Below are 22293 nucleotides of genomic sequence, written 5' to 3'. Positions count from 1 at the left end.
GCTTGGGATGTGTGTGTTGGACTACATAACAGGGCTTTTCAACCTTTTCACCCATTGTACCACTTTTAAGATATGGTAACATCCGAGTACCACCAGTCGCCTAGCAAGGTGTCAAAAACCTGATGACCAAAAAAAGAAAAAAGTGATGAAGTACACGTAGTCCTCGACTTACAACAGTTTCCTTAGTGAGTGTTTGAAGTTACAATGGCACTGAAAAAAGTGCCCCCCAAGCCACATCTGAGCAAGACACCTGCCTGCCCGCCCGGCGGCGCTCTTCCTCCTGTCCGAGGTTCTCATTGTTGTGAGCATTTCTGTTGAGGATTGGCAGCAGGGGTGGGGTGGGGGGAGTGTTTGGTTTTTATTCCCCCCCCCTCTGCTGGGTGGTTGCAGCAGGTTTTGGTCACTTCACATGACTCTGGGACACTGTGACTGTCGTAAATATGAATCAGTTGCCAAGCATTTGAATGTAAATCACAAGACCCTGGAGATGCTGCAACATTCCAGCTGATCAGCGCTTCTTCTGGGCTCAGCAGAAGCACCAGGATCAGTGCCGAGCTGCTGGAGCCTGGCGCTGATCCTGGCACTTCCGCTGAGCCCTGACAGCCCCGAAGAAGCACTGATCCTGGCACTTCCGCTCAGCCCTGACAGCCCCGAAGAAGCACTGATCCTGGTGCTTCCGCTCAGCCCTGACAGCCCCGAAGAAGCACTGATCCTGGCGCTTCCGCTCAGCCCTGACAGCCCCGAAGAAGCACTGATCCTGGCGCTTCCGCTCAGCCCTGACAGCCCCGAAGAAGCGCTGATCCTGGCGCTTCCGCTCAGCCCTGACAGCCCTGCAGTTCCAGCCATCTCTCGCTCAGGCTTGTGCCGTGCTGCCACCGGTTCAACTCATTCCCCTCCCCCGCTACCACTTTTCTAGGATGGTCGCGTACCACCTGCCAGGTGCCAATGTACCACAGGTGGTACCCGTACCACTGGTTGAAAAGCCCTGGACTAGTCCTCCAAGGTCCCTTCCAATTCTGTCCTCCTATGATTCTGTCAGCGTCTCCTGCCTCAGCTGGGGGTTGGACTAGAAGATCTCCAGGGTCCCTTCCAACTCTGTTATTCCATGATTCTGTAAGGGTCTCCTGCTTGAGCAGGGGGCTGGACTAGAAGACTTCTAAGGTCCCTTCCAGCTTTAGTTTGATTGATTGGTTGAGGTGGGCTGGAACTGCAGCGGGATTGGCTGAAGCATCCCGTTTGGGGATCAGTGCCCATGTTTTCCAAAGCCCCAAAGCAGGTGGGTCGGAGAGGAATCAGGATGACTGCCTCAATGTCAGTGGGGGGTGGGGGGCCTCTTTTACCCCCCCCTCCAATTCCTGCCTGTATCTTCTGGGGGGAGAAGAGTTCTTGACAACGTCTGAGCAAGGCCAGTCTCTCCGTTGGCTGAGTCCGTTTCTCTTTTCATGCAGAAACCTTAAGATTTCTCCCGTGTGAATTTTCAGGAAATGGCTGGAAACATCCGAGGTAAAGTCTTGCCCTCCCCCGTGGGATGGAGTGGAAAGGGGGGCCTCACTGTCTTGGGTGGAGGCCGGGCTGTGATGATGGCTGTACGTGGATGACCAGGTCCCCTTTTGTGTCTCCTCTCCCCTTTGCGTTGCAGGGCCCGAACGGAGGATCGTCCTGGTGGGCAAAACCGGCAATGGGAAAAGCGCGACGGGAAACACCATCCTAGGAGCCGACATCTTTGACTTTGGGATGTCTTCTAAGTCGGTAACACAGACTTGCCAGAAAGAGGAGACGTGGTCAAATGGTCGGAAGATTGTGGTGGTCGACACACCGGGCTTTTTTGACACTGAGATCCCTGCGCGGGTAACAGCTGCCGAAGTGAAGAAGTGCGTGAGCATGTGCGTCCCTGGCCCGCACGTCATTCTGCAGGTGATGCGTCCGGGCCGTTTCTCCCAGGAGGAGAAAGACGTGGCCAAGCTGATCAATGAGATCTTCAGCTTGAACGCCAAGAATTACATGATCACCTTGTTCACCCGGAAAGATGACTTGGAAGGGCAATCCCTGGAGGAATTCCTCTCCAAGGGAGACATCGCGCTTCAGTTACAGATGGCCCAGTGCGGGAACCGCTACCTGGCTTTCAACAACAAGGCCAAAGGAGAAGAACGGGAGGAACAGATGGCCGAATTGATGACCATGATTGATGAGCTGGTGCAGAAGAACAAAGGTGCTAATTTTTACACGGAAGCCATGATGAAGAAAGACGAAGAGCAGTATAAGGGGAAAAATTTCTCCTGGTGTTCTCTTCTGTAACGGACACCGGAAGACACGCCGAAGGCAGACATAAACAACATCAAACAAATACGTCGCTTCTCCTGGTGTTCTTTTCTCTAACGCAGGGGTCCCCAACCCCCAGTCTGTGGACTGGTACTGGACTGAGGCATGCCAGCAACCGGTCCACAAAAAACAAGCAAAGGCCCATCCACAGGATGTAGGCAGCATACAAAACCACATACTCTCCGGTCTGCAGAAAAATCTCTCTCCACATAACCGGTCCCTGGTGCCCAAAAGATTGGGGACCTCTGCTCTAATGGACACCAGCAAAATCTCTACTTGTTCCTCTGCTCCAAGGGGGCAGCTCTGCCCTGCGTTTCCCCCTTTCTGCTCCAAGTTCTAATCCAGCCCTTTCTGGGAGTCCACCAAAGACCCCAAGTCCGAGATTCATGGTGGAGTCACCCTGAGCCAATTCCTTCTCCTGAGAACCCGGTTCTCCCCTCAAATGACAGGGCCCGGGAAGATCCTGCCCTCCATTGGCCTCACAGCCTATATCTCCACCATCCTGAAGCCAGATCTCTCTGGAAGGACACTCTGTTTGGGGCCTCCCACCCGTCAGTTTTTCAAAGTAGAGCACAGGAAACCGCCATCACAAGAAATATTAAAGCTCGGCTTGATTCGATATAGAGAATAGCAGAATCCTGGAAGCATCTCTCCTTTGTTCCCGCTGACACCAAAGCACATCAAGACGATGGAGCCTTGAGCTTCTTTCTCACCCCTTCCTGCTTTCCTGGGGTGAATTCATGTTTTCCTAACAACTGCCATGTATTTCCTTTGGGACTTCCCCATCTGTCAATCCTTTGAGATAGACCAGGCCGAGAATCCCCTGACACAAGAAATATTAGACTTTATTGGTACCGATTATACCACAGTAGCAGAATCTTGAAAACGTTTCCCCTTCGCTCCTGCCGGCACCAAAGAACGCCAAGGCAGTGTTCTGTTTCTTCTTTTCCTTTCAACCTCAAAGCAAGCCTGTCCATTTCCGCACATTCTAGCATTTTTTTTAATTATTCCTTCCTCTGTTGTTATTTCTTCATTTTTCCCAGTGTTGTGCGAATATGATTCTTGCCACTGTTATCCCATGTGGAATCAAGGATACACTTTGTTTATCCATCTTTTCTGGCATTACATCTAATAAAAAAAAGTTCAGGTTTAAAAAATTACGTGTTTTCCCAACCTCTTTTCTAGCCAAGTATGTATTTTTGTCCAATACCTCTTTGCTTTTAACACATATCCACCATACATGATAATAACTACCTGACTAATACTGTCAAGCTTGGGACTTATTTTAACAAATGGCTGGAGAAAAGAAGAAAGGATTAGGAATTAAATGTCAATGCTGCTAACATCCGGATGTTCTTGCTTTGACAATGTAGGGAGATGCAGCCATTTTCTTTCCTATGCTTTACTCTTAGAATTAGATGATACTGGAGGAATGTGATGGGAGTTGGTTAGACAACAATTCAGGGGCTTTTGAAATAAGAGAGGATAAGAAATGGCAGGTTGGAGATGGGAGGGAAAGCTTGCATTTCAAACTAATTGGAGAATGTGATTTATGACTGTTAATTAGAGGAGGGACTTGTGTTTTATACTATGTGCTAAGGGGAGGAGAATTCAGATTTCGGCTTCAACCATGTGCGTGCCGATGCTATGCAACTTGAATAAAGATTCTTTAAGGTAAACAATCCGTCGAAGTTCTTTGAAGAGTTTCATCTGTCGGAACCATGACATTAAATTGATATTAGTGAATGATAGACAACACGTTTGTGGAATACGTACTACTGAATTGTATGAAAAATTAATATTCAGGATCAGACTGTCATTTAATGATTTATCCCCTTGCTAAGACCCCTGTGCTCAGCCTGTATAGGTGCATATTATCACTGTTAACAGCCCTTGCCAGATAGCAGAACTCGTGAAAGTACCTTTATCATCCAGAAGTACCTTTATTTGCATGCAGAGAAGATTACAGCAGAGAAGGTGAGGTAGATAATGCATAGGCGGTATTTTCAAGGTCAAAAGACAGTAACGACTCACAGTGTCTGCACATGTATCTGCCGGTTATGGAGGAGGAGAATAATAACCACATGGTGGCATCACAATTAATAAAAATGTTTTGAAAAAACAGAACAAAGAACATCAAGGCAGGGCAGCCTTTAGCTTCTTTCTCACCCGTTCCAGTTTTCCCGGGATGAATTCACATTTTTCCTTATATGGCTGCCACATATTTTCTGCAAGGCCGTCTTTGTACTCTTCCATGCCGCCTTCCAATGGCTAATGGAGGTCTCATGAGGGAAATCATGTCTGTTTCAGCCTGAAACCTCCTTATTAAATCTCCTCCTCGCTTATGAATGAGGCTGTCTTTTGAAGGGGGGATTTGGGCAAGAATGGCCTTGTCGGTCCCCTCAGCCTAGCCGGCTCCGTGCAGCAACGGGCTCACAAAGCAGAGGGGAAGGGGGACAAGGAACGAGGGGGAATCTACCCAAGGGGTGGGTCAGAATGGAGGGTTTCTCCTGAAATCTTTCTACCTCTGACCTCTGAAAGGCTCCAAGGGCTACAGTGGGGGGGGGGCTCCTGATGGGATTATGGCAAATTCCTTGAGGACCCCCGACTTGGAATGTGGATCTGTAGGACTTTGAGGCCAGAGACTTCCCCCGTTCCCCAAACGGAGAATAGCAGGGGGGAAAAAAACCCAGAACAACCACTGAGTTGGAAGGAACTTTCGGAGGTCTTCTAGTCCCTGTTCAAGCAGGAGACCCTAGACCATTTCAGACCAGTTGGCTGCCCAGTCTCTTCTTAAAAGCCTCCAGTGATGGAGCACCCAGAACGTCTGGTGGCGAGCGGTTCCACTGGTTCATTGTCCTCACTGTTAGGACGTTTCTTGTTAATTCCAGGTTGCTTCTCTCCTGGACGAGTTTCCATCTGTTGTTCTGCCCTCTGCTGCTTTGGAGGATAGGTGGAACTCCCCCCCCTTTTTGGGGGGGCGGGCAGCTCCCCAAATACTGGAATGTTATCACGTCTCCCCTAAATCCTTTTCTCCGGACTGACTATTCCCAAATCCTGCAACCGTCCTTCCTACGTTTTAGCCCTCAAGCCTTTAATCCTCTCAGTTGCTCTTCTCTTCTCCCTCTTTCTGAAATCTCAACCCTTTTTTTTTTGTGATGCGGGAGATCAAAAAGTGGATGCAGGACATTTTTCCTGCCAGCCAGACTGGAGATTTTCCCTTGACGGTTTCCTTTGGAGGAAGAGACACCCGAACCCGTTTCCCCTCTGAAGCGAGAGGAGGCTTTTGGGGTTCCCGCCCTAGGACTGGGAGCTGTTTACAAATGGGGGGGCTGGAGGTGGCCTCCCCGGAGTCTTTGCCCCCAGTGCTGAGTCCTCATCAACCTGGGTGCTACGGAGACAAGGCAGGTCTCTCTTCCTGTCATCTGTTGCCCGTTTTCCGTTTTGTAGCTTATCAAAGATTAAACCTTGTGATTTCTCCGGAGCTGATTGGCATGTGGCCAGCAGGGGAAGGTGGGGTCCCAGGGCCTCATGGTCCACCAGCCGTAGAAGAGCTCTGAAGTCCCCCCCCCCCCCGTCGGAAGGCTGGGAATGGTGGACCTTCAGGTGAGCCGCTGATGGATCCCAGGTACAAACAGGGCCATAAAATGCAAGCGGACCTGGAACTTTGTCCCGGCTCAGCCAGGGACAAGGCGTGTCTCTCCACCTATCATCTGTTCTCCGGTTTCCCTTTTGTAGCTTATCAAAGGTGAAACCTTGCGATTTCTCCGGAGCTGATTGGCGTGTGGCCAGCAGGGGAAGGAGGGGTCCCAGGGCCCCATGGTCCACCAGCCCTAGAAGAGCTCTGGAGCCCCCCACCCACCCACCCAAAGGAAGGCTGGGAACGGTGGACCTTCAGGTGAGCCATTGATGGATCCCAGGTATAAACAGGGCCATAAAATTCAGGCACGCCTGGGACTTTGTCCAGGTTCAACCAGGGATAAGGCCTGTCTCTCCACCTGTCATCTGTTGCCCGGTTTCACTTTTGTAGCTTATCAAAGATGAAACCTTGTGATTTCTCCGAAGTTGATTGGCGTGTGGCCAAGAGAAGAGGGAGGGGTCCCAGGGCCCGGGGTCATGGTTCAGCCTTTCCTTTGTTTTTCACAATCTTTGCCCATCTTCGCTTCGCCATGACGGTTTTGTGCAGAGGATCTTGCTCCTTGCTTTATCGATTATTTCCCTTGACTGTCGAGGGTGCTCCAGAGTTCATTCGGCCTGGGGTGGGGGGCTGGTTTAGAGGCCCTGCTCTTCCCCCGCCCCATCCCAATCCAGCACCAAGGAAGATTGCCAGGGTGGCTGATTGTGAGTTGTGACATGTGGTTGTTTCTGCCCCTCCGATCCTGGTGGTGGGCACGAGGGCTCCTGCCTTATTCTCCGTCAATCAGCCGAAAGAATATTGAGGCTGTGGTTAAAAGACAGACAGGGTTTTGGTATTGTGTGCAACTTGTGATCAAACAAAGGAGAAGGGAGAAGGAGAACTCAGACGCAACCCAGGTTGTGTAGTAGGACACAGGGTCCCTTCCCAAAGGACTCAGCTACCCATACACCCAAGCGCAAAGTAGGAAGAACAAACAGGGCGGAAAGAGTATTGAAGCTGCAGTGAAAAGAAAGTTCGGCTGTTGGTATTGTGTGCACTAATCAAACCAATGACAAAGAAGAAGACACAAAACTGCTTATGTAGAAATCAAGTCAGAACCTAGAAAATATATTAGAAGAACATGTAGCCTTTAATCCCGAATTATTTTTATTAGGTAGATTACCAGAAAAGACTGATAAACAAAATACACACTTGGTTCCGCATATCCTAACTGCAGCAAGAATAAGCTATGCACAGTGCTGAAAAAATGAACAAGATCCATCAGAAGAAGAGATAATAAAGAAGATATTGGAATGCGCAGAGATGGACAGACTAACCATGAGACTAAAAGACAAAGAAGAAACAGAATATTATGAAAGCTGGAACTTGTAGAAATATAAAAGCTTTTTGGATTAAAATTTGGTGGAACATTCAAAAGATTTTTAAGAGAAAGATAAAGTTTTCTCCGCAATTGTTTTTATTGGGCATTGTTGTAGATTGTGATGTTAAAGAAATTAACTTGATGTTGAACATGATAACGGCAGCACGGTTACTGGTGGGACAATATTGGAAGAAGGATAGTTTGCCCACTGTAGAAGAATGGGTGTTTAAAGTTTCGAATCTTGCAGAAATGTCTAAGATTTCTGCTTATCTGAAGGATCATTCACAGGAAAGATATATTTCAGTTTGGAGGAGATGGATAGATTATATTCAGAATAAATATGGGACTAAAAAGTACCATTTAGCTTATGAGTAGATTTTAGTGGGATATTGTTATTGGTACGTTGTTGGTAGTTATGTTAAAAGAGAGTTAAAGCGCATTATGAATTTGGTTAATTGTATATTATGCATAATTTTTATTTAGAATATGATTATTGTAACTATAATCCTGTATTTAGCTCTGGGAAGTGGGGGGGGGGAAGTGGGTGGGTTTGGGGTGGGAGGGATTTGGGTATATATTGTAAAATTTTGTTTTTGTAAAACTCTTTAATAAAAAAAAAGAAAGCTGGAACTTATTTTATAAATGGTTGGAAAAAAGAACCAAAGAGTGAGATTTGCATATGCAGTGCTTTTTTGTAAAAGAAAAAGGTGCCGGAACTCACACACGTCATACAACCCGCCTTGCCTACCCTACAAGGTTCCATCCAAAAAAGGTGCCGGAACTCCGTTCTGGGTGTTCTATGAGGAAAAAAAAAAGCCCCGTGTATATGTATTAATGAATTATAAACTCAGTTCACACATTGTTTGGAAAATTAACATGTGTGTGTAAAGAATAAAAAAATAAAATATTAAAAAAAAGAAATCAAGTCAGAACCTGGTTGTGGTGGTAAATGATTTATTTCTACGGGTTCTGCCATAATCCTGGGGGGGAGAGTGTGTGGGGGAAACTATGGGGGTGCTACGATGGATCCTGTCCGCTTCCCTCTATCTGCTTGCTCTTTGATCGATTTCCCTTGCTGCCGGCCTGGGGGGGGGGGGGCGAATGGAATCTGCCTCCCGCTGTCTGCCTTATGTCTAGCTGGGGAAGACGAGGCCCGACGCCTAACAGCCTTGGGAATGGGGCCTTATCCAGCCCCGTTCCCAGAGCGGACTCGCACCCGGGAATTGGGCCCTTTGAACGGGCCAGCAAATATGTCCGCAATTGAGAGAGAGAGAGAGAGAGAGAAGAGACAGAGAGAAGAGAGAGAGAGAGAGAAGAGACAGAGAGAGAGAGAGAGAGGAGAGAGAGAGAGAGAAGAAAGAGAGAGAGGGAGAGAGGAGAGAGAGAGAAGAGAGAGAGAGAAGAGAGAGAGAGAGGAGAGAGAGAGGAGAGAGAAGAAAGAGAGAGAGTAGAGAGAGGAGAGAAAAGAGAGAGAGAGAAGAGAGAGAAGAGAGAGAGAGAGAGGAGAGAGAGGAGAGAGAGAGGAGAGAGAGAAGAGAGAGAGAGAGAGGAGAGAGAGAAGAGAGAGAGAGAGAGAAGAGAGAGAGAGAGAGAGAGAGAGAGAGAGAAGAGAGAGAGAAGAGAGAGAGAGAGAAGAGAGAGAGAGGAGAGAGAGAGAGGAGAGAGAGAGAGAGGAGAGAGAGAGAAGAGACAAAGAGAAGAGAGAGAGAGAAGAGAGAGAGAGAGAGAGAAGAGAGAGAGAGAGAGAGAGAGAGAGAGAGAGAGAGAGAGAGAGAGAGAAAAGAGAGAGAGAGAGAGAGAGAGAGAGAGAGAGAAGAGAGAGAGAGAGAGTGGGGGAGGGACCTGAGAAACGGAGGAAGGGGGAAAGCACAGGGGTGGGGGGAAAAAGACCTAAGGCGCGCGAAAACGGGGAGGAAGGCGAGGTAAAAAGTGAATGGCTCCGTTTGTCGGCACTTTCACTTTCCCTCTTGAGAAGGGTGGGAGGGAGGGGAGGGCCCGGGCCAAGCCCCCTCCCTCCCTCCCTCCCCTGCCGCTGCCCGCCCCTTCCCAGGCCGGTGTGTGTGTGTGGGGGGGAAAGGTAGCCGGGGTCGGCTCCGCGGCCTCAGCAGCGGCCGATCCTGCCAGGCGCGGGGAGATCCAGAGCGAGACGGGGATCGCGCGCAGGTTTCCCCGCAGCAGCATCGGGGGAGGTGGGGAGGGGGCGGAGGCTCCGGGGGAGGGGGTTTCCTTCCGCGGCAGGGCAGGTGGGGGCGGGTTCCGCCCAGGTGGAGGCGCTGAGCAGGAGTGAGGGGGGCGGGCGGCATGGCCGGTTTGGAGGGCACAAGGGGGGGGCAAGGATCGGGAATAGCCAGCAGAGCACGGACGCTCCCTGGATCTCCCCGAATCCCAAGGAATCCAAAGGGAGGGGAAAAAAGCCTCCAGGGTTGGACCAGATGACCTCCAAGGTCCCTTCCAACTGTCTTCTTCGGTCCCCCTTCCGTTTTCCTTCGCGGAGACGTTGAAGAAGAGGCTGGACTGCGCCTCTGGGGCAGAGGGGGGACGGGGGAGATCCTCGGGTGGGGGGTGGTCCGCGGAGACCACCCCCTCCAGACTAACAAGAGAAACGGGCACCTCTTTCGCCGCAAGGCGGCCCCAGAGGCATCGCTGGGAAAGGCGGGAGGGGAGGGGCAGCGCCCCCCCCGTTTCCTCCCCCACCCGAAAAGGGGCCTTGGCCGGAGCTGCCCCCAGCCCCTCCCTCGCCTCAAAAAAGGGGGACTCCCCCCATCTTTCTCTCTCTTTCCCCACAGTCCGAGGAGAGCGAATCGCAGCCAGGAATGAACCAGCAGCCGACATTCCGGATAGGTCTGGGAAGGGCTCTTTGTAGGGTGGGGGGGGGCTTCAGAAAAGGGGAGACCCTCTGCTCCGTGCAGGGCAGAATTTGGATCCTGGAAAAAGCGTCCAGCTTCCTCCCCCCCCCCCCCCGCACAACCCTCCCCATCATGCTCCAGGCCAGCCCTGTCCCCTACTTGTAAAAATAAGGGGGCAAGCCAGGCTCCGGTGCTCAAGCGTGCAATCACCCCCCCCAAATAAAGGAGGTCCCCCACCTCCGCTTCCCTTTTCCCCTCCCCCTTTCCGTCCCTTCCCTCTCCCCCTCCCTCCCTGCCCCACCCTTCTTCCCTTCAGAACATCTCAGACAGTTCCCCCCCCCCCAAGCTGGTGGGGAACAACGCTTGAATGGGGGTGGGGGACCAGGCTGCGGTTTCTGGGTCCAGAAGGGGGGGAGCAGCCAGCTCTTTTTGCTCCACTGGACACGCCGGGACCACGTCTGACCCGTGTTTTTTCCTTTCCACTCTTCCAGGGAACTATGGAGGAAAAGATCAGCCTGGGTAAGCGAGGGGGACACGTGGAAGGCGAGCTGATGCCAGTTCAGAGGAAGAGTTGCGCTGGATGGGTCTCTTCCCACGTGGAAGGCGAGCTGATGCCAGTTCAGAGGAAGAGTTGCGCTGGATGGGTCTCTTCCCCATAGCGAACAGCCAGAGCCTTGCTGGCTGGCCTAGAGGAGGGGTGCCTTGGCCCCTCTGTGGAGACCCCCTCCCCACTCCTGAGCACAGCTGCCTCCCTCCCTGTCAGGGGCTCTGTTGCCCATGGATGGGCCTCCTTTCAGAGTCCCTGCTGGTCTTTCAGCTCTCGGAGACCCACCTGGACAGGGAAAATGCAGGATCGCCATGGAAGGAAGGCAGCAGTCTCAGCGGTGGGACGGGGGGGGGGGGCTGGGAGAAACAGACAGGCAGGAGGAAGGGGCTACCATGGGGCACTCCTGTGGGTAGGGACGGCAGTGAGAATTTCCTCAGCTCCACACGGATCGTCCTCCCGGCAGGTTTAATTGCACTGTCTGAAACAAACCAAGTTGGAAGCCGGCTTACAAGCTTTGGGGGTGGGGGAGACAGGAGGGTCAGTCCTGCTTGGTCCAACCTGTGTCTGCATCCTGCCCCCCCCTTCCAGCCCAGTGGATCAGGCATCCTCCCGCAGCTCTCTGCCAGCAGCCCTGAGCCTCTTCCGGGTCACTCTGCTCGCTCAGACCCAGCTTTGCTGCTGGACACAGTGGTCATATTTGGACATCAGGTTTGTGTATGAGGGGGGCTGAAGTGGGGCTCAAAGTGCTGCTGGGACCAGAGGGTAATTTCTTGACTCAGAGCTTCATTGTTTTATCAGTGGAGTTTTGCTAAAGTGGGGTTCGCACGATGTGGAATCTACATGGCAGAGTATCCCATTTTAGCAACTCTGGGAGATTCACAAAAAAACCATCCCTGAACCGCTTCAGGGCAGGGGTGCCTCTTTTCCAAAAATGTCCCCGTTTCTAGCCTGCTCAATGACGCTCCAACATGTTGGATCGTGGCCACCCGTTTCTTCCTGGGAACATGAGAAACATCTCAATTCTTTTTTGTAACACAGTCTTCCAAACTTGCAGGGGAGGACACCGAACTCCGGCTGATCCTAGTGGGGAAAACCGGAAGCGGGAAGAGCTCCACAAGCAACACCATCCTCGGCTGGAGAGGGTTCGAGTCTCTGGGGGGAAAGGCCACCACCACGAGGTGCCAAAGGGGTCGAGGAAGATGGCAGGACAGGAAGATCTCTGTGGTCGACACCCCAGACATTTTTGATTCTGAAAAGTACAGTCAGCTTGTGGAAAATGAGATCAGGGCTTGCGTCGAACTCTCCCGGCCTGGCCCCCACGCCCTAATTTTGGTGATCCAGGTGGGGCGCTTCACTGCCAAAGATGTGGCAGCTGCAAAACGTGCTTGGGATATCTTTGAGGCCGAGTCCGCTAGATACACAATCGTCCTCTTCACCTGTAAGGAGAATTTGAGAGGGACCTCCCTGCAGGAGTACATCCAAAAGCCCGAGAACCACAATCTGTGGGAGCTGATCTAGCAGTGCGGGAACCGCTTCTGTGGCTTCAACAACAAGGCCACAGGAGCCGAGTCACAGGCACAGGTCTCAGAGCTGATGGAGATGGTGCAGAAAGTCGTTTTCGAGAACGAGGGGAGACACTACGTCAACCGGCTGTACAACATTCTCAAGGTATGGGATCAGCGTGTCATAGAGCAGAATCAAATGGCAGAGTGGAACTGGGCAAGGGCAGTGCTCTTTCTGGGCATCTGGCAGAGCTGCCCTGTTTACACGAGAGCAAGGGGTCCCTCCTCTCTGGGAGATCCCAATGAGTGGGTGGGAGTCAGCATAGCTGGTTCAGGAATTCTGGGTATTGAAGTCCACAAGTCATAAAAGAGCCAAGGTAGCCTACCCCTGGTATAGTTTCCCACTTGAGCAGGGGGTTGGATTAGATGACCTCCGAGGTCCTTTCCAGCTGCGTCATTCTGTGATTCTGTAAGGGTCTCCTGCTTGAGCAGGGGGTTGGAATAGATGACCTCCGAGGTTCCTTCCAACTCTATTCTCAATGAATGATTGCAGTGGGAAGAAGGCCTGTCCAATATCATGTTTGGGGACCAAAGCCTACTTAACCTCAAGCCCCCAAAGCGCGCAGGGGAGGGAGAGAAATCAGGATGACTCTACTTCAAGGGCAGTGAGGAGAGGGTGACTCTCTTTTAAGACCCCCTCCAATTCCTGACTGACTTCTAGGGGGAGGAGAGTTCCTGGCAATTTCTGAGCAAGGCAAGTCTCTCCTTTGGTGTGACTCGGTTTCTCTTTTCACACAGAAACGTCCAGATTTGTCCTTTGCGGCTTGTCTGGAAATGGCTGGAAGCATCAAAGGTAAAGTCCTGGGTGGGGGTGAGCTACTGTCCTGGGTGGAGGGACAGGCTAGGATGGCCGTACACTGCTGATTGGACACACACACACACACACACACACACACACACACACACGAGAGAGAGAGAGAGAGAGAGAGAGAGAGAGAGAGAGAGAGAGAGAGAGAGAGAGAGAGAGAAGTCAGGAGATTCAGGCAGTTCAAATGAGTATCAAGATTTATAGCAAGCTTCAGTTTGCTACAAGAATCTGACCTACTAATGTATCAAGGGAAATGAGCAGGAGATAAGAAAGGCATTCAAGGTGGACTGGATTTAGATCTCATGTGGGCAGGCAGGTATTCACAAGTGATGACGCCTTTGACCCCTCCCGCGGGCATAGCCTGCTCATCTCCTCCAACCCTGCTGACTGATCACCTTCTTCTCTCCCCCCCCCCCCCCGCTTTGGGTTGTAGGGCCCGAACGGAGGATTGTCCTGGTGGGCAAAACTGGGAATGGGAAAAGTGCAACAGGAAACACCATCCTGGGAGACAAACACTTTAATTCCGTCATGTCCCCTAAGTCAGTGACGGTGACTTGCGAAAAGAGGGAGAACAACTGGAATGGCCGGAATATTATGGTGGTTGACACTCCTGGCTTTTTCGACACCAAGGTTTCAGAGAAGGAAACTGCTACCGAAGTGAAGAAGTGCGTGAACATGTGCAACTCGGGTCCGCACGTCATTCTGCAAGTGATGCGTCCTGGCCGTTTCTCCAAGGAGGAAGGGGACGTGGCTAAGCTGATCAGTGAAATCTTCAGCTTGAACGCCAAGAATTACATGATCCTCTTGTTCACCCGCAAGGATGACCTGGAAGAAATGAGTCTGAAGGACTTCCTATCCCAGGGTGATGACTTGCTTCAGAAACAGATAGAGCAGTGTGGACACCGCTACCTGGCCTTCAACAACAAGGCCAAAGGAGAAGAACGGGAGGAACAGATGGCCGAATTGATGACCATGATTGATCAGCTGGTACACAACAACAGAGATGCTCCTTGTTACACAGAAGACATGATGAAGAAAGATGAAAAGCACTATAAGAAAAGCAAATTATCCCAGTGTTCCATTCTCTAACAGACACCAGAAAGCCTCTCTGCTGGATCCTCTGCTCCATGGGGGCAGCTCTCCCCAAAGCCACAGCCCTGCGTTTCCCCCTTCTTGCTCTGAGTACTAATCCACCCCTCGCGGGAAGACCTCCAAAAACCCCAGTCAGTGATTTGTGGCTGACTCTCCCTGAGCCAATTCCTTCTCCGCAGAACTCGGTTTCTCCCCTCAGATGACAGGACTTCCTTCAATGGGAAGATCCTGCGCCCCCCTCCCCCCAGTATCAACTGGCCCCACAGCTTTATAGTCTCCCATCCTGGACCCTTTGGAAGGACACTCTCTTTTGGGCTCCCAATCTCTCAGTCCTTTGAGGTAGAACAGGCCACGAATCTACCAACACAAGAAATATTAGAGCTGGACTTGATTGGTATAAATGGCAGCAGGAGAATCTTGAAAGTGTCTCACTCCCGCTGGCACCAAAGCGCATCAAGGCAAGGCAGCCTTGAGGTTCATTCTCACCCTTTCCTGCTTTCCTGGGGAGAATTCCTGTTTTCCTAACAGCTGCCTGATATATTCCTTTTTTCCATTGGGCAACAGGGAGTCAGCAGGGAGGGCATTTCTGTGTCAAGCAAAGATCTTATTAAAACATCTCTTTGCTTATGAAAGAGGCTGTGTGTGTTTTTGGGGGGGAGTGGGGAGTTGGGAAGACAATTGAGGTTGAGGTTGGTCCACTCAGCGTAACCATCTCCATGTCTTGTGCTCAAAAGGCTTAGGGGAAAGCATCTCCCCTTCGCTTCTGCTGGCACCAAGACGCATCAAGGCAAGGCAGCCTTGAGGTTCTTTCTCACCCTTTCCTGTTTTCTTGGGGAGAATTCATGTTTTCCCAACAGCTGCTACATGTTTTCTTCAAGGCCGTCTCTGTACTCTTCTACACCGCCGTCCAATGGCGAATGTGAACTCATGAGGGAAGTCCTGTCTGTTCCTTATTAAAATCTTATTAAATCTCCTCCTTGCTTAAGGAAGAGGCCGTGGGTTTTGAAGGGCGGGGGGAGTCAGGAAGACTGGAGAGCTTCCATCTCAGGCCCATGACTCTTCAATATCTTCATCAATGACTTAGATCACGGGTTGGCAACCCATGGCTCTGGAGCCGCATGAGGCTCTTTCAGCCTTCTCCTGCGGCTCCCAGTCATCTGCCATTTGCAGAGAGGGAGAGAGAGGCACTTGTGCTTCCCTTCTCTATGTCTCTCTCTGTGTAAAAGTGAGTGGCCTCACGCTGTTCTCCGAGAAGCTGACAAGCTTATTGGGTGGGGCTCCTGCCTCTGCTGTGTCTCCGCAGGAAGCAGCAGCAGCAGCAGGAGAGCCAGCCCAATAAGAATGTGTGTCAGATTGTCCAAGAACAGCATGAAACCAGCTTGCCAGGTGAGCAGAAGATCGGAGAGAGGGGGAGAGAGAAAGAGGAAGGGAGAGAGAGAACTCATGCACAGCAGCCTCTATTTCTTTTTAATTAAACTCTTCAATCAAGCTCCCCCCTTTGTGTGCGCCCGTGCGTACGCGTGAGTTTTGTGGCTCCGTGTCTTTTTTTGCCGACCCCCGACTTAGATGAGGGAATAGAAGGGGAACTCATCAAATTTGGAGGTGACACTCAGCTGGCAGAAATAGCCAACATCCCAGAAGACAAGCTCAGGATCCAAAAGGATCTTGACAGACTTGGACAATGGGCTCCATCCAACAACATGAACGTTAATATGGAGAAAAGCAAAGTTTTACACCTAGGCAAGAAAAAGCAACTGTATAGATACAGACTAGGTAAAACCTGGCTGAATGCCAGTAATTGTGAGAGGGATCTTGGAGTCCAAATATAATAATAATAATAATAATAATAATAATAATAATAATAATAATAATAATAATAATAATAATAATAACAACAACAACAACAGCAGCAGCAACAACAATAATAATAAAGTTGGAAGGGACCTTGGAGGTCATCTAGTCCAACCCCTGCTCAGGCAGGAAACCGTATATCATTTTCGACAAATGGCTGTCCAGTCCCTTCTTAAAAACTTCCAGTATTGGAGCAATTCACAGCTTCTGGAGGCAGGTTGTTCCACTGGTTAATTGTTCTCACTGTTCAGAAATTTCTCCTTAGTTCCAGGTTGCTTCTCTCTTTGGTTAGTTTCCATCAGTTGCTTCTTGTCCTGCCTTCAGGGGTTTTGGAGAATAGCTTGACTCCCTTTTCTTTGGGGCAAACCCTAAGATATTGGACAATCACTTAAACATGAGCCAGCCATGTGCGGCAGCAGCCAAAAAAGCCAATGCGATTGTAGGGTGCATTAACAGAGGGACTCAATCAAGAGCACGTAAAGTAATAATAATAATAATAAAGTTGGAAGGGGCCTTGGAGGTCATCTAGTCCAACCCCCTGCTCAGGCAGGAAACCTTATACCATTTCAGGCAAATGGCTGTCCAGTCTCTTCTTAAAAACCTCCAGTGTTGGAGCATTCACCACCTCTGGAGGCAGGTTGTTCCACTGGTTAATTGTTCTAACTGTCAGGAAGTTTCTCCTTAGTTCTAGGTTGCTTCTCTCCTTGACTAGTTTCCATCCGTTGCTTAGTGTTAGTACCGCTTTAAAAAGCCTTAGTAAAGGCATTATAAAAACAGTACTCTTGGAGTACAGCATCCTGTTTTGGTCACATTACACTAAAACATATGAACAGTTGCAAGATTTGGGTTTGGCCAGTCTAGAGGAAACAAGGACCAGGGGCAGAAATGATGGCAGCCTTCAAGTATTTGGGGGGGAGGCTGTTCCAAAGAAGAGGGGGGGGGGTCCACCTATTTTCCAAAGCACCTGAAGGCAGGGCAAGAAGCTACACACGGAAACTTATCAAGCAAAGAAGCAACCAGGAATTAAGGAGAAACTTCCTAATTAACCAGTGGGACAGCTTGCCACCAGACGTTGTGGGTGCTCCAACACTGGAGGTTTTAAAGAAGAGACTGGACAGCTATTTGACTAAAATGGTATAGGGTCTCCTGCCTGAGCAGGGGGTTGGACTAGATGACCTCCAAGGTCCCTTCCAATTATTAATAATAATAATAATAATAATAATAATAATAATAATAATAATAGCCATTTATCCAAATAATAATTGTATTAATTCAAGGTTGGCAAAAGAGATTATGATTGGAAGAAGAGAAAAATCAAGCAAAGCCATTATGTGGACTATAGAATTATAGAAACCAATTGTTATTGTTTTTTAAATATAAACCCAGACAACACAGTACTTACCAAACTTCAAGGTGATTATGTTAAAAAAAAATCAATAAAACATACTGTGAGGTAGGTAGGTAGATACAGACAGACAGATAGATAGACAAACACAGAGAGAGAGAGAGAGAGAGAGAGAGAGAGAGAGAGAGAGAGAGAGAGAGAGAGAGAGAGAGAGAGAGAGAGGAGAAAAAAGGCGGGAAGAAAGGGTGACGTCCCCTTCACCCTTGCGGCAACCAATCACGGCGCAGATCGCCTCATGCTTGAGCAGAGAGAAGACACGACAGGAGCGCAGGAACATCCTGAGGTAAAATTCAACCGCAGGCAGAAGAAGGCGGAGAAAAAAGGCGGGAAGAAAGGGAGACGCCCCCCTCGCCGTTTCCTAGCCCCGGAGACTAAGGGAGGCATGGCCGGGAGGAGACGAACCTGAGACCCTCCTCCGAGAGGCGGCTGTTAGGTGGGAGGTTCGCGGCCGGCTCCGTCCCGGCTCCAGCGAAGGGGGCTGCGAGGAGGCGCTTCTGCTCCTCCGCGAAGGGCCGCGCGAAAAGTCGTGTTCCTCTGGGCGGGGCATTCGGGGTGGGCGGAGTCTCCTTGCCCTCCCCCCCCATTAGTGAGATCGCTGGAGCTCTCCCCTCCTCCTCACGGAGCTCCTCTTTGGCCCCTTCGCCGAGTCTGGTGTGTGTGTGTGTGTGTGTGTGTGTCTCTGAGGGGGGGAGGGTCAGGATTGAATCCCCTTCCCCGGATGTTCTGCTAGTCCCTCCCCCTCCAGTCCTCTCCCCCGGCTAGCCTTTTCCCAACCTTGGCTTCCCTTCCCCATCTTCTCTGCTCCTAGGAAACGCGGGGGGGGGGCGCCAAGCCAGGCAGAGTGGGCAGCAATCTTGCTGAGGTGGGCTGCCTGCTCCTTTTTGGAAGGGGGGGGCGGCTCTTCCCGCCATCCCCTGCAATCCTGGGCGAGCATCCTTCCCTCCCCTCAACCTCCCCCCCCACGCCGCCCTCTTCTTCCTCTCTTGAGAGCTTTCGGGGTGGGGGGGGCTAGGAAACGCGGGGCTCCAAGCAATGGCCACGCAGCCCTTCTAAAGGGACCCCTGAATCCCAAGTGCAGGAGGGGCCAGGGACACACACCCCCCAACAGGAAAGGGGGCCTTCAAGAAGGGTTTTGAGAGACAGACAGATACCGATAGAGTCAGTCAGACAGACAGACTTGAGTGACTTACTTCCCGACCACGATCAGCTGGAGGTCGGCATTGTCACCTGGGAGTTGGGAAGAGAATGGGAGAGTCTTAGGGCAGAGTGGAGTTACCTGGCTGAAAGGGAATTCAGTGAATATATGGGGGTGCGGAGGAGAGAGAGAGAGTGAGAAAGAGAATATTAGATAGATATCTAGATAGATAATAGAGAAATGATTACATACAGATAAGATGATAGATACTGATATAGATGATAGATGATAGATAGAAATGATTAGATACAGAGATAGATATAAATGATTAGAGATAGATAGATAGATAAATAATTAGATAGATAGATAGATAGATAGATAGATAGATAGATAGACAGACAGACAGACAGACAGACAGACAGACAGACAGACAGACAGACAGATAGATAGATAGATAGATAGATAGATAGATAGATAGATAGATGGCTTTTTTTCTCATAGAACGCTCAGAACGGAGTTCCGGCACCTTTTTTGGATGGAACCTTGTAAGGTAGGCAAGGTGGGTTGTATGACATTTGTGAGTTCCGGCACCTTTTTCTTTTACAAAAAAAGCACTGGATAGATAGATAGATAGATAGATGATAGATAGATAGATAGATAGATAGATAGATAGATAGATAGATAGATAGATAGATAGATAGATAGATAATGATGATTTATTTATTTTATTTATTTTAATTCCATTTATATCCCGCCCTTCTCCGAAGACTCAGGGCGGCTTACAAGCTTAGCAGTAGCCTTCATTCTATGTATATGCCTGCTTATTAGGGCTTTCACACCCACCCCAAGCGGCATTATTACAAAGTCAGCTTTTTGCCCCCAACAATCTGGGTCCTCATTTTACCTACCTCGGAAGGATGGAAGGCTGAGATGATGATATGGAGAAATGATTAGATAGATACTGATAGATACAGGTAGGTATGTAGTAGATACTGGTAGATGGCCTCATGCATAAGTAGACAAGACATTCAGAAACAGAACAATCCTGAGGTAAAACTAAGCAGCAGGCAGAAGACGGAGAAGGAAAAAGGCGGGAAGAGAGGGAGACCCTGCCTTCACACTTGTGGCAACCAATCACAGCACAGATCGCCTCCTGCAGGAGCAGACTAGACAGTTGGGAGCACAGGAACATCCTGAGGTAAAATTACAACAGCAGGCAGAAGACTGAGAAGAAAAAGGCAGGAAGAAATGGAGACGCCCCCTGCCTGAACTTGAAGCCCAAACACTTTCCTGAAATGCAACCTTCCCCCCACTTCATCCTCAGTCCTTTCTGCAGAACACCCTCCCCAGGTGTTCTGCCAGTTCCCCCCCCTCCTCTCCCCCTGGCTAGGCTTTTCTCAACCTTTGCTTCCTGCATCAGCCTGCCCCCCACTTCTGCCCCTCCTGGCCCAAGGAAACACAGGAGCCAAGCCAGGCAGACCGGGCAGCAATTTTCCCTGCGTGGGGGTGGGTGGGAGGCTCCTTTGAGGGGGGGCTCTTTCTTCCATCCCCTGCAATCCTGGGCAGGCAGCCTCTGCTGAGGATGCTAATTGCACCCGCGCCCCACCCCCCACCTACAGCTCCCCACACCACCCCTTCGTGGGGGTGTCAGGATTTCACTTTTGATTGCTTCTCAAACATTAAACCTTGTGATTTCTCTGAGCTGATGGGTGTGGGGGGCAGCAGGGAAGGGAGGGGTCCCAGGGCCAAGGTCATTGTCCAGTCTTGCCTTGATTTCTCCTAATGTTTGGCCATACTGTATTTGCCTTGTGTCACGGTTTTGCAAAAGGTTTGCTGCCTGCTTTATCTATTATTTTCCTCTGCCGTAAACTGCGCTCCAGAGTTCGAGTCCTCTGCCTTTTGTATAAGTGCAAGCTGGTGGGGTGGGTCAGACAAATGGCTGTCCCATCTCCAGTGACAGAGCCCCCACTACCTCTGGTGGCAGGCCATTCCACAGATGGCTGACCGAAAGAGTCCCAAGGACCCGTTTCACCCAGGAGCCTCGGCAGCTGCCAGGCCACGACCTCCTACACCACGTTCCCCATGAACGGGAGGTCGGAAGCTGGACAAATAAATGGCAGTGTTCCCTGGTGATGCATAGGGGTGGGGGGGCAGAACAGGGCTGATAAAGCAGCCCCCACCCCACCAGCCTGCACAAATGGCTAATGAACTCTGGAGCACAGTTTATTGTAAAGGAAACCGACAGATAAAACAGGTAGCAAAGTTTTTGCAAATCTGTCAGGCGAGGCAAATATGGGCAAAGATTAGGAGAAACCAAGGAAAGGCTGGACCATGACCTGGGCTCTGGGACCCCTCCCTCCCCTGCTGGCCCCCACGCCCATCAGCTCCGGAGAAATCAGGTGGTTTAATGTTCGAGAAGCAACCAAAAATGAAACCAAGGAACAGATAACAGTTGGCGGAAAGACCCGCCTTCTCCCTGCTGCGCCCAGGTGGAACCCAGACAAGGTCCCATTTCATTTCCCTGTTTGTACCTGGGATCCATCACGGGCTATCTGCTTTTTTTTTTTTTTTTTTTTATTGAAAAGTTTTAAAATACACGGGCTATCTGCTTTATCTGTCGGTTTCCTTTACAGTAAACTGCGCTCCAGAGTTCATTAGCCATTTGTGCAGGCTGGTGGGGTGGGGGCTGCTTTATCAGCCCTGTTCTGCCCCCACCCCCATGCATCACCTGGGAACACTGCCATTTATTTGTCCAGCTTCCGACCTCCCGTTCGTAGGGAACATGGTGGAGTAGGTGGTGGCCCGGCAGCTGCCGAGGGTCCTGGGTGAAACAGATTCTTGGGACCTCTTTCGGTCAGTCATCTGTGGAACGGACTGCCACCAGAGGTTGTGGGGGCTCTATCACTGGAGATGGGACAGCCATTTGTCTGAAAGGGAAATACTGTAGGATCTCCTGTCTGAGCAAGGGGCTGGAGTAGAAGACCTCCAGGGTCCCTTCCGACTCTTGTCGTTCTGCTCTGTTTTTCTGTTTGGTGGGTGGGGAGGTCTCTGGCCTCAGAGTCCACCATCCAAGTCGGGAGACCTCAAGGGGCTTCTCGGGACTTTGCCAGCATCTCATCAGGGGAGGGGGGCATAGTGTGATCCTCAGAGTCTTTCAGAGGTCAGATGTGGCCGGGGGGGACCCATGTGAAGCCACTCCAGTGACTGGGCCAGGGATAACGGGCATTGTATGCACCAACCACTGGCTGCTGCTGCTGCTGTCCTGGCCAAATGATGGCGGAGGTCCGCTAGGAGCTGGCTCACTCCCCCCTACCTTGGCCCCTTACCTCCGAGACAGACCTATAGAGGGGATTCGGAGGGTTGGGGACTGTCTGGTTCTTGGGCTCCTCGGCTTGATTGGGCCTTGCAGCCAGCTGGGATTGGGGGGGAGGGTCTCAAACATCAGGGGGGGGCTATATGGCACTCATTTGCTCTCCCACCCGGTCTTCCAAAGGACTTTTTTTCATAGCTCCCCCCTCTGCCCCCTGCTTTGGGGCTCCATCTCTGGGGAGGAAAGGACAATGAGGCGAGGCCGAGGGGCTTTCAGACCCACTGTGGGGGTTCTGGGGACCCCCAAACACACCCTTCAGAATTTAGAGGATCAGAGTCACATTTGAGGAGAGGGGAGTGGGCAGGGGAAAGTCCCAACTTCCTTTGGCAGGGTCTCCATAAAAGGGACTGACACTCCCCAC

At 50.7% G+C, this 22293-nt stretch overlaps 1 protein-coding gene and 1 long non-coding RNA gene across 2 annotated transcripts in view; one reads left to right on the top strand and one right to left on the bottom strand.

The window, feature by feature from the left end:
• LOC308678093 overlaps window positions 1-22293 on the bottom strand; it is a 305537-nt gene that overhangs the window by 207364 nt on the left and 75880 nt on the right. The gene's annotated exons all lie outside the window — the stretch shown is intronic.
• On the top strand, window positions 1485-14218 carry LOC308677815 (GTPase IMAP family member 8-like; the record flags this gene model as incomplete). Its single annotated transcript, XM_081344513.1, is given in 8 exon segments — window positions 1485-1503; window positions 1640-2255; window positions 2665-2884; window positions 10654-10765; window positions 11719-12224; window positions 12228-12377; window positions 13010-13064; window positions 13513-14218. Coding segments are annotated over 8 exon segments (2334 nt in total). The 3' UTR covers window positions 14169-14218.

Source organism: Vipera berus, assembly GCF_964194415.1.
Source record: "Vipera berus genome assembly, chromosome: Z".
Taxonomy (NCBI): Eukaryota; Metazoa; Chordata; class Lepidosauria; order Squamata; family Viperidae; genus Vipera; species Vipera berus.
Note: the sequence above shows the minus strand (reverse complement) of the source record. Positions and strands in the feature narration are given on the sequence as shown.